This window comes from Talpa europaea, assembly GCF_964194135.1.
Source record: "Talpa europaea genome assembly, chromosome: 4".
In the NCBI taxonomy this organism is placed as follows: Eukaryota; Metazoa; Chordata; class Mammalia; order Eulipotyphla; family Talpidae; genus Talpa; species Talpa europaea.
In genome coordinates this window covers 137447895-137464043 of record NC_140070.1, presented here as the reverse complement: position 1 = coordinate 137464043, position 16149 = coordinate 137447895, and the positions used below count along the sequence as shown (strand labels likewise).

Genomic DNA, 16149 nt, shown 5'->3' with positions numbered 1-16149 from the left:
AAATCAATAATAACAAAAAAGTATTACAAAAGATCAATGTCAACTGTCAAAAAACCCTCTAAAATAATGTATGAGTTAAAATAATAATGTATGAGTTGTTTTTGAAACTAATGAAAATGATAAAAATAAAACTAATACATAATAATAAATAATAAATAAAACTAATAAATAATTAAAATAAACTTATTTTTTCCCTAAAAAATTATTTATTTATTTATACAAGAACCGGGGTACAGGCCAGATGTGTGGGAGAGTGACAGGATTCACTGGAGACAGAATGGAGAACAAAACAGGCAGACTGAAGAAATACACTGCAAGGGGAGCAGTGGGCACAACAGGAGAGGTCTGCTGCGCCATGTGGGACCCTCGCTGGCTGGCCGGGATCGAACCAGCGCTGCAGAGGCTGCAGGCAGCTTCACAGCCCAGCGCTCAACCACTGCACCACCAGGGGAGGCCCAGAAGAGAAATTTTTCATAGAAAATATTCCAACATTCTTATGAAGGTAAATTCAGTGACTTAAATGACAACTCCTCTCAACCACCTACCCCTCCCCCCCAAAAAATAGGAGACAAAGTTGTTTCCCTGCTGCAATGATTACAGTGAGTGTACTCTAGAGCCTGCTCAAGATCTTTTCTCTGGTTCCCAGAATAATACAGCACCTCTTACCTATTTGCCCAATCACTGGTATAGAGGGGAGCATAACAGTGAGCCCTACAGATGAGCTTACTGGTAGTTATACCTTCTGTGCAGGAAGTGACACACATAACTTCTATTTACTAGTCATTGGACAAACTAATCACAAAACCCATCCAATCTCAAAGTAGGTGCAATGTGCCTAGATGGTCACAGGGAAAGAGCCACCCTGTTAATAATCACTACACATGTTTCATATTTTGAGGGGAAAATCAACATACAGGACACTGTAAAACTTCAAATATTCCTCGGCCTAAAATTCTAATCAGCATGAATAATAAACTGGGAAATATTTGCAATAAAAAGGTCAAGGATTTAAAGTCCTCGTGGGTAAGAGAGTAACTTACATCAATAACAAAAACAAAGCTATCTCAAGTTATTAAAAGGCAAAGGAGAGGTACGCATCATTTAAAATTACAGACATAAAAAAATAAAATTACAGACATCAAATAGGTAGCAAATAAGTTATAAGAATTAAGCTCTTCAGTGTTCAAAGGAATACATAGGAAAAAATAGTAAATGCTATCACAAATTGACTTAAAAACCATACAGATTCAGATTCTCAGGAAAGTGACAATTCAGCTGGGTATTTTTACACAGGTAGACACAAGTATCAGCTGCAGCCTCCTGTCTGCATGGCCGTTTAGTATCATATAACAAAAGTCTAAACTGTCTATATCTCATGACCTAATGACTACATTCCAAAGCATGCTGCTTTCTCCCAAGAAAATCATGAGAAGTTGGGGCCTTCCTGGTGGTGCAAGAGGTTAAGATACAGCACTATGAAACTATCCGCAGCTACTGCAGCACGAGCTCCATCCCTGACCAGGGAGGAGACCCACAGATGGCATAGCAGACCTCTCCTGTTTTGCCTGCTGCTCCCCTCGGCAGTGTATTTCAGTAGCTGTGCCTGTTCTGCTCCCCACTCTCTCTCTGGTGAATCCTCTCACCCCCTGCCTCTCTGCCCTGCACCCCAGCTGTCGTATGCATAAATAAATCTTTTTTTTTTCAAAAAAAGAAAAGCATGAAAAGCACCAAATGCCAATCATAATGGGGATTATAACAGTGAAGAATTAGCAATAGCTTAGCCAAAAAATGGTTGTTGATTCCTTTTGATATCCAGACAATATTAGAAAACGAAATGAGGGTTGTTTTGGAGGGAGAAACCAATGATACAGAGTTATCTGAAAATGGCAGGTGGTAACAAGACAAGATCATCTTCATTTTTTCAAAGAGATCCAGCTATATTTAGTGAGAGAATGAAAGGAAATTCACCCAAATGTTAACAATTGTTTCACAGTGGTGATGCCAGTGTGTTTTGCTGTGTTTTCCTTTTTTTTTTTTTTTCAACTTTTTACCCAGGTTATTTGTGTCTCTGTATTTACAGTTAAATTATTTAGAAAAATATAATGTTTCCCATACATCACACAGTGGTGGCGATGATTGGAGATCTGAAGGAAATGTAGTTTTAAGTATATGCAAATGAGCAAAGAGAATTGCCAAATTTTAGTACTTTTAAAATAACTGTTGCGTGTTTCCCCAAGTTCCTGCTAGTGGCATTCTGAACACAAATCCTTCTGTGACATGACATTTAACTGTGATTTATGTTTGATCAACTTGTAGCTTTCTTGGCTACGTGTATTAGTCAAGTTTATCTCTCTTCATCTGGGACCTAAATGTTTCACAAAGAGATTTTTCTCTGAGAAATTGCTGCCATAGGCTTATTAATTATTCATGTCAATGCAAACTGCATGATTTTAGTTGGGTCTTAGAATGCGATGAGAGCAAATCTAGGAGGGTATCATGCTGAACTGAAATGCCTTCTGGACTCGGGGCTACTCGAACTATAACAAATACAGAATTTCAATTTGAGACACTTGAAAGGGATTGTAGTAAGTTTGTGAGTGTTTCCATCTCAGATCTTGTAACCTTTTTAAATGTTCTAAAACATTACCATTGTGTAATGTTTTATAGTTTTTATACTGGTAAATGAAAAGTTTATTTGAAGGATTTTTCAAACTTTCAAATAAATATTCAGAGGTGTTTTAAAAAGCTAATGTAATGAGAGAGAGAAAAAGGGAAAATGTAGTAAAAGACCACATTTTGAAATATTTATGTTAAATATCAAGAATTTATATACCACCCTCAACATATCTTTGAAATGATTAGTTAAAAGATATCCTTTTTCAGAGGGCGGCATGCTTAGGTTATGTTTGCAAATTGAAAAGGTAAAAAAATGATACTATAAGTCTAATATTAATTTCTCAAAAAACAATGGCCTCTTTAAGAATTTATATTTCTCATCAAGATCCTAAAGCTAACTTTGCATTAAAATGAGAACAAAAATAATCTTTCTTAGTCCCAAAGAAAGCCGATCACTGGACAAACACATTCAAAATGTGTTTCTATGTTTTTCAAGTCACAGTTCCAAGGAAAACTCTGCTACTCAATGAAATGTGAGGACCATGGGGTTCAAGAGTTGAATTCCTTCATTGCCGCAAGAGGTTAGAAACTTGGGTATGTTATCGTGAAGTGTGGATTTGTTAAAAGGGATCGTTCCAAACCCTGCTTCCCAAGCAAATTTGAGGCCTGAGTGCCTTTGTGTGTTGCATCTCATGGGAACCTCTGGGTACAGGCTTGGTAAATACAACTCTTTGGAGTCATACACTTCCATTTGTTTTGGTTTCAGATATCAGTTCTCATCTTTAACGGCCCTATTTCCTTCTTAGCAAGAAGAAATCTCAGCCTGAGAAATAGCAGAAATAAGGGAGAAGCAAACTAGAAAATTGTGATAAAATGCATAACACAGCTTCCCTGCAAGGACAGGTTATGGACCTGACATATTCCATTCATTTAATTAATAAGTAGATAAATGGAACTTGAGTCCATTAGTAGGAATATGTGTCATTTAAATGAGATGTTAAAAGCTAAAAATGTAACTGCTCCCAAGGGACATTAGAGCAATCATGATCACAGACTTTCATAAGAATAAAAGTTTGGCATGTATCACTGGCAATCTTCCTGGTTCTCAGCTGCAAACTTTAGTTGAATAGGAGATGAGCCACTGCCCCATGATGTCAAGGTGCTGGCAGCCTGATGAGCTGGCAGCCTTGAGAGAGGCTCAGAGCTTTGAAAGTGCTTGGGGACCATGGGCCATAATGGTTGAGAGCGCATGATCGATTTCTACTAAGTCAGTAATGGACAGTCTAGTCTCTACGTGTCTCAACAACCACCTTCCTCTTTCCCATCTCTTTCATAAGCTGGCCAGATTGTCTTAGCCAGATATACTACTTTACCTGGCAGGATGTTAAGGCCCAAGGAAGAATTTTAATTCAACTGAATGATCATCTATTGGGACAATGTGCTATGTCCAAATTAAGGCATTTAGTCCTGGCAGAGAGGACAAAAGTACTCATAAACACTGTCCCTACACTCAAAGAACAGTTGGATTCCAGGCTTAAAATTTTACACCAAAATGCATTCTCCAAGGAAGCATTAGATTATAGGTTATCAAAAGAGGGGGAAACATCACCTCAAGCAGGAAGAGTCTGGAAAGACTCTATGTTGAAAGAGACAAATTGTTGGCTTCTTGGTTTGTTGATGGGGTAATGGACTGCTGTCATTGTTAAATTTTGGTAATCTTCCATCAATAATCAACCTATCCCAAAAGACTTCCTCTGAGGGCAAGAACCAAGTTCTTTTTCATTTTTGTATCTCACACTGCTGATAATGTAGTCTTAGACATTAATATATGATCGATGATGTTTAATGAATTGAGTTAAATTGAATACTGAATATCACTGGAATAAGAGTCCTTTTGGCTTTGGATAATTTTTTTTCTTTACATATGCATCTCAGATTTATTAAGAAAATTCACTGGCAGCATCTACTTGCCTGCCCATGACCCATAGCCTTTCCTTATGTAGAGTTTTCAATAATGGACTAGATTCTAGAGCTCATCAGAAAGTCCTTACTCTATAGACATGCTTTCTTCCTCCCCAAAGGCTCTTCTTATTTACTTGGTGCTACTCTCCTTGAGACATTAAGGAGGGAGTTTAGAGGTGGCTACCTCTTCAAGTGAGACATCAAACCCTATTCTCCATCTTCAAAGAACACCAAAATTGGAAGACACTTGTAGCAAGCAGGTTTAGGCAACAGTCAGATCACTGAGGCTGTCCTTGTCCTTGTTCCTAGCTCTGTTCCAATCTAGGACTATTTGAAAGGTAAAAATTCAGGTACCACTGGTCTATTCACTATCTATTAGCGCAAAGAATGCTCACTTCCCATCCAAATTCATCCAGCATGAAATCTTTAACAAGAGTGTCTTGGACGCCAAAGTAAAACAAGAGGTGAGCTGTGTGGGGAATAGAGTATTTATCTAAGGGAATCTTAGAATTTAAATGTGCAGCCTTGAAATTAAAGGTGCAGTAAATATAGGCCTATAGTAAATTGCTTATGATGTAATAAACTAAAATTATGGATGTGGCAATAAAGAGAGGCAATATAATACTGTATATTTAAGGAGCAGCTATCAGCAAAGGAATAGATCAAATTGCCATCTTGTTTTCTGTTGATGGCTCTGAAATGGTTATTATTCCACAGGAATGCAAAACAGGAGCCCGCAGAATAGAAACATTCATTATTTGATCGCCAGCTAATAGTTTTACCCTTCCTTTGTGGGTGACCTCACAATTTGTCACAGTGTGTACTAACTGCAGTTAGTTAAGAGAGGAATTGGGATTTATCAGAGTATGTACAATTACATCTTAATGCTTTAATATTCAGAATAAAATGGAAAAACATAATAAAGACGTGAGAGAGCTATAGATTGTTACTTGAAGTATTGAATCAGGCAATATGTACCAAGAGGAAAAAGACACGGTCATTAAAAGCTGCATGACTATTGAGACTTTCTTCAGACATTTGGGATGCTGTATAAGTTTCCCGTGGCTGCTATAACAATCACTACAAATGGGGTGGCTTAAAACAAGAGCACGGATTCTATCGAGAAAGAGCTAGAACGGAAATGAAAAGCAAAAGTAGAACTGCTTCTCTTTAAGATAGTATCTGTCATAAAGTCTTCAATTCCCACTGTGTTGTACTTTCACTTACTTTATTTTTTTTTTCCAGTGTATTTTCCCATTAATTTTATTTATTTTTTTTTTATAAATTTTATTGTTATATTCCCCATACAATTGCAGCCCCCCATTCTGACCCCAATCCCTCCCCTCCCGCCCCCGCCCCCCTAAAAGTGTCTCTGGTTCATAGTTTTTTGTTGATTTTGATTTTCACTTTCTTATAGTTATTCATTTTCCTGGTCCATTATTTAAGTTTTCTAGATTCCTGCTATGAGTGAGACCATCCGGTATTTTTCTTTTTCTTTTTGGCTTATTTCGCTGAGCATGATCCCTTCCAGCGCCATCCATGTTGCAGCAAATTGCATGTGTTTATCTTTTTTGAATGCTGAGTAATATTCCATGGTATATATGTACCACATCACTTACTTTAATTGCAATACTCTCTGAAAAACTAGGGTCTTACTCAATTCTGTTTTGTTAAATCTAAACACAGACTTCTTCAGAAAAAGCACATACATACTCCAGAGTACAATCTAACATATGTTTATTGGACAGAATATCAAATTGAGTTTTAAGGCATGAGGTTAGAGGAAAAGGTCTTTGGATGAAGGTGGTGATTTAAAAGTAGGTTAGAAAATAGGTTATAAAGTATCCTTGGAACCTTAAAAAAAAAATCAGCCAATGAGACCCAGGACCTTGGCTTTTGTCATATGCATATTCCTGCACCCTATTTTTGTTTCCTGTGATTCAGCACACATGGGATGAAGTCTAGAAGTTTGGAGGCCTTGCTTGGTTACTTTAGGTACCCTTGTAAGCAACACAGTCTTTAATCTTAGTTTTTTATAAGTGCTACCCTTTCCCTATAAAGTTCATATTGTTAACCTAACTGGAAGGCTTTGTAATTATGAAAGTATTCTTCAAACACTAGAGGGAATTGTGTGACACAAGTCATAAGCCCCCACTTGACCCTCCCACTACCTTCCACTATCACTCATTGAGGGCAGCCAGCTCCCTGTGCAGCTCGTGGCTCTCTGTGGTTTCCACTGGCTCTGTGTGGTCACAAAACACTACTGCCCATGGCCTCACTTAGCCTTGTTGCTGGAGGATTCTGCTCCAGAGACAAAACCCTTGCCCTTGGGTGGAATTCTGCCACTGAAATTTGCACTGAGATTTCCAGTTTCTCCCCATGTACTAAATTATTGTGCCATATTCAGAATCCTGTTGGAAAAGAATACTACATGCATAGATGTGATTTTATTATTTTTTTAAAGATTTATTTATTTATATATATACAAGCACTGGGTACAGTCAGAAGCACGGAAGGGTGAGAGAATTCACCAGAGCCAGAGTGGGGAACAGAACAGGCAGATTAATGAAGTACATTAAGGGGTGCAGCGGGCGAGACAGGAGAGGTCTGCTGCGCCATATGGGACCCTCGCCGGTGGCTGGGGATTTAACCGGCACTGCAAAGGCTGCGGGCAGCTTCGCAGCCCAGCGCTCAACAGCTGCGCCACCAGGGGAGGCAATAGATGTGATTTTAGTTGAAATTGTCTAAATTTCAATCCATTGGGTAAAAAAAAAAAAGGGCATGTTTTGGTCAACCTAGGCTGGTATAAAAAATATTATATATGGGGTGGCATAAAAAATAAACATTTCTCAAAGTGGTTTAGGCTGTGAATTCCAAGGTGAAGGTGTGAGCAGACCTAGTGTCTCGTGCTGACCCATTTGTAGACCTAACCTCAAGTAGGTCTACATAATCTAATTACTCCCCAAGTTCTCTCAGGTGGGTCTACATAATCTAATTACTCCCCAAGTTCTGACCTCCACACACTATCACATTAGGGCTTAGGATTTTGTGGTGTACACAACATCAGTTCATGTCATTCTGCCTTCAGGCACCTCCAAATTCCTGTCTTGCCATGCAAATTATATCTATCTCATGCCAACATCCCAAAGTCTTAACTTGTTCCAGCATTAACTCTAAAGTCCAAAGTCTCCTATCTCATCTAAATTGCATCTAAAGCAGTTGTGAGACTCAAATACAATTCATCCTGAGGCAAATGCTTCCTCAGCTATGAGCTTGTGCAATAAAACAGGGTAAGTGTTTGCAAAACACCATGGCAGGACAGGCAGAGAACAGGCATTCCTGCTCCAGAAGGGGGTATCAGAAATGGGGATGGGGGGATGGTCAAAGTGAGTCCAAAACCTGGCAAGGCAAACTCATGAGATCTTGAGGACTGAGAATAATCCTCTTTGGCCTGAGGCTCTGCCTTTTGGAACCACTGAGATCAGCCTAGGTGGGGAGTTGCAACAATACTCTATGGTGTCTCAGGACACACCAAGGGTGACCCTGTGTGCACGTCTCCTGGTAAACCCATACTAAAAAAAAAAATGTTTCTGAGTTTTTTTTTAAGACTTTATTTATTTATGCATATAAGAACTGGGATGTAGGCCAGAGGTGGTTGCGGTAGTAAGAAAATTCACCAGAGACAGAGTGGGGAGCAGAGCAGGCAGATCAACTGAAATACACTGCTGAGGGGAGCAGGAGGTGAGACAGGAGAGGTCTGCTGCGCCATGTGGGTCAGCTCCCTGGCCGGGGATCAAACTCATGCCATAATGGATGGCAATGGTTTGATAGCACTTAACTTGTAGGCCACCAGGGAGGACCCCTGTGTTTGAGTTTTAAAACTGCCCCAGAATGCCAGTATACAGCTTGTTTCATGCCCTTTGTCAGGGACCCTGTATGACACCTGTTCCCAGATGAGTGAATGCAGTGTGAGGGGCACAGCCTTTTCCTGAGCTCTGTTTATACCCACATTCATCTTTCCCCGTAGAGTGCAATGCAAGAAACCAAGACCAGGGCCCACAGACCATTACAAATAAAGTGAAAATATACACATCCGTTCATTGAAAAAAAAACTCATTTTCTAGACCTCAGATCTTTTGGGTTTGGGGGTTGTGTCTGTTTGTTTGTTTTATTTTTAGTGAAACATCATTTGAAATGGATGATGCAGGCTCTTTTTTTTTTTTAACTTTCTTATTGAATTTACACCCTCACTGTTGGGCATCACTAAAAGTTCTGAGAGAAACTGACAGTCTCCTCAAAGGACCTGCTTCTTATTGTGTGACAAAGGAAAAAATACAAGAATATTTAAAAACAAAATTTTTCCTAGCAATGATTTCAGAATGAATGTCCAACATGAATCTGTGGGCAAAGGTTGGCATCTTCATATATGGGGCTCATGTACTGTTGAACTCTGATTTCACAGAGAGCTGGGAGACAGCCACACGTGAACATCTCCTGCCACCAGTCTATAACCCAGAGTCACTGCCCAAAGGAGGCGTTAACATTGCCGTTCGTTATTTAACAGAAAAAGTCAGTTTAGAGTTTAGGAGGAAAGGAAAATTAATTTTAAAGAAAGTTAATTTTAATGTATGCATTATACATATGTACTTATTTATTGTTTTTTCAAGGCAAGATCAAAATCATTTCTACAAATTAGACTCTGCCGATTGGTGTTCTCTTTCTGAGAAAGGATATCCAGATACAAAAATCATATCTATGTTCTTGATGTTTACTTGTGCTTTTCAGCTTCAGATTTTTCTTTTTATGCTCTTTTAAGCTTTTTGAGTGAAGAGAGAGTTTTAAGCAATTTGCAAGTCAATCTAGCATAGACAAATCTGGAAAAAACCTACAGCTGACCTTTGCTAAGAAATCACTCCATGGTAACAGTAGATGAGTAGCTGTCTGCTCATTACAAGCATTGAGCATCCCATAGACACCAATTAATATCTTTTTGAACAGAAATGAGGTGGATTGGTCAATCAAGGTTCCCATTAGAAGGGTTTCTACTGTGTATACTGTGTCAAATGATTATCACAGGACAATTCATAAAGAACTTTAAGAATGTACAATTAGTAATAATTAAGTGACCTTTATGAACTTCTGTGTGTCAAGCAAAGTAAGAGGTGAATTTTCTGATGAGACTGAAAGCTCTGATATTTTGTATTGTGGCTTGTGATGAGAGACTCTTGTTTAAGATATGAGTGGTTTAGTACATGCTTTCTCACACACTGAGAACAAATTTCTCCAGAGGTATGATGCAGGCTAGTTTTGGGAGCAGACCAAACAGTTTTTTAAAACAAACAAAACAAAAGAAGACAGTTCATTCAATCTGCCCTTGCATGTTGGAAAGTAATAGAATATGACCTAAGGATTTAGAACCACAAAGAAAAATTACATGTTTTCATTCTAAAAAATCTAAGAGTCTATATGTCTCATTTTGACCTCAATCTATGGTGTGCTACTGTCTCTAGCATCTGAAAAGTCTGTGCCCAGGTAGAGATCTTCATTCCAGGAAGGATGGGCCTCTGGGTTACAACTCAGATGATTAATTCAACCCAGGGGTGAATCATGACCAAGCTCTAGAAAGTTGCTCTCCACACTATTATCAATTATCCTGTACATGGTACTACATATTCAGTACCATCTGAGAGGTATTATACAGTTCACCTTTAGATTTAGAATCTTAAGCATACAGATGAACTTCAACCTAATTGTCGCGTGTAACACATGCTGATAAATTGAACTTCTAGCACTGGGTTTGGGATTTTTTCTGACCACTCCACATTTATTCTTTGGGGCCTTTTCCATGTCTGGATTTTACTCTTATTTAAAAAAAAAAAATACATGTGAATAAAGTGACTAACATTGCTCATGCATCTCTTTTGCTTCTGCAGGAGGGATTTTTGAAACTGTGGAAAACGAACCTGTTAATGTTGAAGAATTAGCATTCAAGTTTGCAGTCACCAGCATCAACAGAAATCGAACCTTGATGCCTAACACCACATTAACCTATGACATCCAGAGAATTAACCTTTTTGATAGTTTTGAAGCTTCACGGAGAGGTAATTCTTTTCACACTTTTAAAAGCTTCTTTGGGTAATAGGTCTGCTCTACAAGTCACCTTTTTGCTACCTGCCCTTGTTCAAAGTGGATATCTTCGTGCAAATGGGCAGCAGGAAATGCTGGTCCCCCTTGTCACTGTCCAGTGCAATCAGAACTATCTAATGGCTGTTGCCTAGTTCTGTTTTCTGGGCCTTTCTGATTAGCTTACCCTTCAGTGCTCTCCGCTCTATGATTAACTGGTTCAGCTGTGAATGGAAAATGTCAGGCTTGATCTGTTTTTCCTTCCTGAGGGTGAGATACCACCATGAAATTGTACAGTGCAGCCAAATAAAACTTTGTGGAAGGTCACATCCACTGAGCAGGTGGAAATGCCCACAACACACATAACTCACACGGAGAATTTTAACAAGTTGTAAACTGTTAGCGTTTACCTGGCATTTTCTCAGCTTGTCATTTCTTAAACACCTTTCCACAAAAACATGGAAATAGGAAGTGTAAACCTGAGAACAATCTTTCATTTGATTCTCTTTTTCTTGGGAACACAAGAGAGGTTCCTAAAATGTAACCTAATGGGTGTGGAGTCTGCAAGTTGCCTTTCCTGGGAAATGTGGGGCTAGTTTCAGACATCCTCTGGCCCTTCCAAGGTCACCTTTTAAGCATATCATGCCCAATATTCTTCAGGGTGACCCTCTAGCATGGGAGCTTTGAGATTTGATATAAAGGGTTATGTGAAATGCCACCACAGGTGCTGAGGAACTCCACCTCTTGTAGAAGAGTGTTTTGACCATAAAGAACACTAATAAATGGAACATAATGAATGCCATGTCCATGCTGATTCCAAGTAGCTAGATAATGTTTGTGTCCACAGAGAAGTAACCTAGGGTGTGTTCACCTAATACAGGCTTCTGGAAGACTCAGTCAGTCTTCTTTATCAAAACAAAACAAAACAAAACAAAACAAAACAAAACAAACAAACAAACAAACAAAAATATATATATATATATAATTTGTTTCCCTGGGAGTTCAAATGAAAAGTGAATGATTTATTTTTTTTTTCAATCAATGGCAGGACCTTAGTATACTTTCTTCCTATGTGGATGAAATTGCAGCTAATGTATAGGTCAGAGATATCTATAAACAAATGAAAAGTTTATATTTTATATAGCATTTACAAAATATATTCATGTAAATGATTTCTATGGGTTAGATCAATCTCTCACACATGCACACACGCACACACACATACACAGCTGAAAGTCAACCATATTTAACCATGATACTAAAACCATTCAAAAATTGAAAGCTTTTTGTCATCTAAAGTACCTGTCATACTTGTAAATAACGCACCTCCAAAGCTTCTTAAAACTGGTAATTTGTTGGCGAAAAGAATTCAAAAGGATTGATTTTCTGTCAAGTAATATTAGCATTGCAGAGCTTAATATTAGCAGGAATCTCAACCCATTGTTCATACTAGACAAAAATCCCAGTCCATATGCCCTCATAAGGCTCTGCAGACAAAGGCAATCTATGCTTATAATACGTAAGGCAGAAAAGTGTATATCTTCATGTCTCATGCAATAATTCAGTGCCAAAGAGCACAGTACCATAAAATTTCCTTCTGAAAGACTATCCAAATTTGCTGCCCCAAAGATATTTGGAAATTGTGTCTCAAAATTTTGTCAGATGATTTTGACATAGCCATATTTTTTCACTTCTATCTATAAAACAATATTACCATAAAAATTAACACAATTTCATTTATAAATTTTACAATTATTTATTGTAAAAATTCAATTCGGGGCAGTTTCAGATACATTTAAACTAGCATTATAATATAAATTTGAAATGTTCTTAAACTTATATGTAATGCCACTGCAAATTTAGGCCAGCAAAAATGAGCAGATCCTATTTCACATGATTTTAGAGGATAATCTATCCCAACCTTTCTGAAAGGAATTGGCTCATATCTATCCGGTAACAAAAATAGCAATACCATTTATTTATATCTTGGAATTCACTTTAAGAAAGTAATGAAAAGGTCGAAAAATACATAAGAACTAAAATAATTGCTATAATATTACAATAACCAAAATTTAGGAGCAGATGGAAGATCACAGGAATAGCTAGAAGAAAACATACCTGGGGAATAACCTATTCTACAGACACTAAAATTAAACATTTCAAGAATCTGTAATGACTTGGGGAAAAGGATGTGCTTCAAATATTAAATTTAGTGTTAAAAAGCAATATATCAAATTGTGTCTACGTAATGATTTGGGTTTTTTAAAAATTAAAACTGGTAGATGGTGCAATGATTGGGTTTTCCTTATAAATGTTCTAAATTCTCTCAAAGAGTGTAATCTTATGAGAAAACATATACAAATGTAATCAGTTAATTAATAAATATGCATGAGCTTGATCTGGGTTAAGCTACAAGTTGGCTGATATTGAGGTAACGTTAGGCTGACCAGGAGGGGGTCCCTGAAACTGGAGTGTAGCTCTGCCATTATCCATGATTATTGTCCATGACATTAGTGGGTTGGACCAAATATCATTTAAGGTCCCTGGGGGTTATGCTCTTCCATTTCTGTGCAATTAATGAGGTCTCAGTATCACTTATGAGCATTCTTCAGCGATTGTTCATTAGCAGAGGACTCTTCTGAGTTTAAGGATGATAGAAGTTAAAGTACTTTGCAGTTACCCAGAAACTCGTCCAAATTCTATGACTGCATTTAATATCTTCACTGCACCCTGACACATGACAGAACTCCATTCTCCCAGCATCCACTCGGCTAATGACTTGCAGAGCAGCTCCGGCTGCCCCTGGGCACCAGCACTCGAGCAAGAGGTTTACACTCCATCTGATTAAAGCAATGAAGTCAGACCAGCGCTCGTTTTGATTTGTAGGGAGTTGGCCCCGTGATGTGTTACTAATCAGTTCTACATTTACATCTCTCCATCTGCCAGCCTCTCGGGAGTGGTAGAGGTACAATTACACATATTTCCTCAACATACAGATGGAGAGTGTAGGAAAGTTTCCAATAATGAAAATAGAAAGACAGAACCATGGAAAGCAAGATCAAATTCACGGATCTCTCTCTTTCTCTCACCCATCCCTGCTCTCCCCCCCACCCATCCTGTCTCCGGGCATCAGCGTGTGACCAGCTGGCTCTCGGCGTGGCAGCTCTGTTCGGCCCTACCCACAGCTCCTCTGTCAGTGCTGTGCAGTCCATATGCAATGCTCTGGAGGTTCCCCACATACAGACCCGCTGGAAACACCCCTCTGTGGACAACAAAGACTTGTTTTACATCAACCTCTACCCGGATTATGCAGCTATCAGCAGGGCGGTCCTGGATCTGGTCCTTTACTACAGGTGGAAAACAGTGACCGTCGTGTATGAAGACAGCACAGGTATGGAACTCACAAGACCCCTCCCACACACACATACCCCACACACAGGCATGGTCAGAAGCAAGGGTAGCAGAATGTTCTAGAGACATTGAAACTCATCAGGTGCAGTGCCTGCAAACACTCTTTCACACAAAGCTAATGGAGTGCTCCAACTTAGTCATGTCAGGTGTAACTCGTTCTAAATCGTTTTGGTGAGTTAACGCTTGCTGATCATCTTTTCATCATCAAACGTGTGGGGATTTTTTTTTTTCCTATCAGAATATGCAAGTCTCTATCCCTTAAAGAATTCAGGAAACATTTGAAAATGACCACGGCATGTGATTCCTTCTTGATCCATAAGTATGCGAATGTCTTTACCTTTCTAAAGTAGGTAAAGGAAAAGGAAGCAAGACAGTGATTGTATCTGGCTGCTGACCATTCCATAGGAAATGGACTAAAAACCCCAGTGATGAGACCTTAATATAGTTGCATGTTAGACCTGTTTATTAGAAGAGGTGGGATAGAAGTATGCTGCCCGATGAGTCCTCTCCTGGACAGGTCTCTAACCGACCCCACATGAAGTTTCTTTTGTGGGTACCTTCCCTTTTGCCTTCTGGTTATATTTTGAGTTCAGGCCTCCTTACATCTCCTTCAGTTCTGCCAGTGGTGACTCTCCATTATCTACATAATAACGCCCAAATCCTAATTTAAAGTTCTTCACCATGCAGCCCTTCTCACCTTCCTTAATCCAGGCACTAGCTTCTCTACACTCCCGGGACTGTCCTATCAGCAATGATGGGGAGTCCAACATCCCCTAAATGCCACCGAGAGCCTCCCAACTTGTCCTCCTTTGATGATCCTTCACAAGAACCTCCACAGTTGGGAGTTCCTCATTTTCCAAGATCACCCTCAAATATCACTTCACCCTTAAAGTTCTCCTCCGAGGCCACCACGTGACTCGGTCACCTGGGAGGCACATCAGCATTGCAAACATAAGCATGAGGTCACCTGTTCAATGATCTGTTTATATGTTCATGAGACGCAAAGTTCCAAAAAGTTGAAATTTGATTTACTTTTAGATTCTGCCACCTAACACATTTAAAAGTGCTTAGTAATTACCAAAGAAATAATACTATTTCTTTTCTGATGTTTTCTCCAAGAACTGAAATTCAGTCATTTCTTTGATCTAAAGAGTTAGTGATAAGGCAAATAGAATGATTCATGAAAACTAATAAAGCAAGGCACTTTCAAACTTTTTAATAGTATTCCATTTTTCACTTTCCCCTTCACCATGCACAAAAACTTCCTTTTTCAGAGAGGGTGAAAGGTAAGCCTCATCTCTTTGGCCCTGAAATCTGGTTCTATTTAAAACTGCCAGATAAAGTAACTATTCTGGTTGAAAATATGCATTTATGTATTTTCTTATGCCTCCTCTCATTTTAGAAAGAAATGGAAGGTAGGTGATTGGCTATAGATGTATTTTTTTAATATTATATTCAAAAGAGTCCTACTGGGAAGGATAAGCACCAGGTAGGCACATTTTTAGAGCTTCACCTGCTTGTTGTGAAGGAAGAAAACATATTATCAAATGAGCTCCTTAGCATATTAAGAGCCTTGATATAGCATATTATATTGTAAAAGTAAGTATAGTCAGAATATCCATGTTGCCACCTTTATAAATAGAGAATTCTGTGAGCTCATAAAATTATACTATTTCTCCTTATGTAGTGCCCTCTGTGTATAATTTTCTCTGTGTCTACTGTCTGCAGCACACCAAGACTGAGGGAGAACAAATCAATGAATGACATTGAAACTTTTGGATTTCACTTAAGAAAGAGTCCAAGTGAAAATATAGGCATAACTGTTGTAGATTTCAAATCATATTTAGATTAAAAAAAAGTGTGACAAGGAAGTCTATGTTGCAACGACCTCTCTGATTCCAGCTGAGCACCCATAAGTGACAGTCATTTTGCCCAGGAGAAAAATCAAACTATCATTTCTATCATCTTTTACAAGAAATTGAAAAAGCTTTTCATACCTGCGAGGTTTACCTGAGCTCAGTTGCTCAAGAAATACTT

General features: G+C 38.6%; 1 protein-coding gene across 2 annotated transcripts in view; it reads left to right on the top strand.

Moving 5' to 3' along the window:
* Positions 1 to 16149, top strand: part of GRIK1 (glutamate ionotropic receptor kainate type subunit 1) — a gene marked incomplete at both ends in the record, with an annotated part of 352921 nt that overhangs the window by 204293 nt on the left and 132479 nt on the right. For both annotated transcript variants that reach the window (XM_084231835.1, XM_084231834.1), the window contains 2 exons: positions 10512 to 10679; positions 13835 to 14092. In XM_084231835.1, coding sequence (XP_084087961.1) covers positions 10512 to 10679; positions 13835 to 14092 — 426 coding nt within the window. The remainder of the gene's footprint in view (positions 1 to 10511; positions 10680 to 13834; positions 14093 to 16149) is intronic.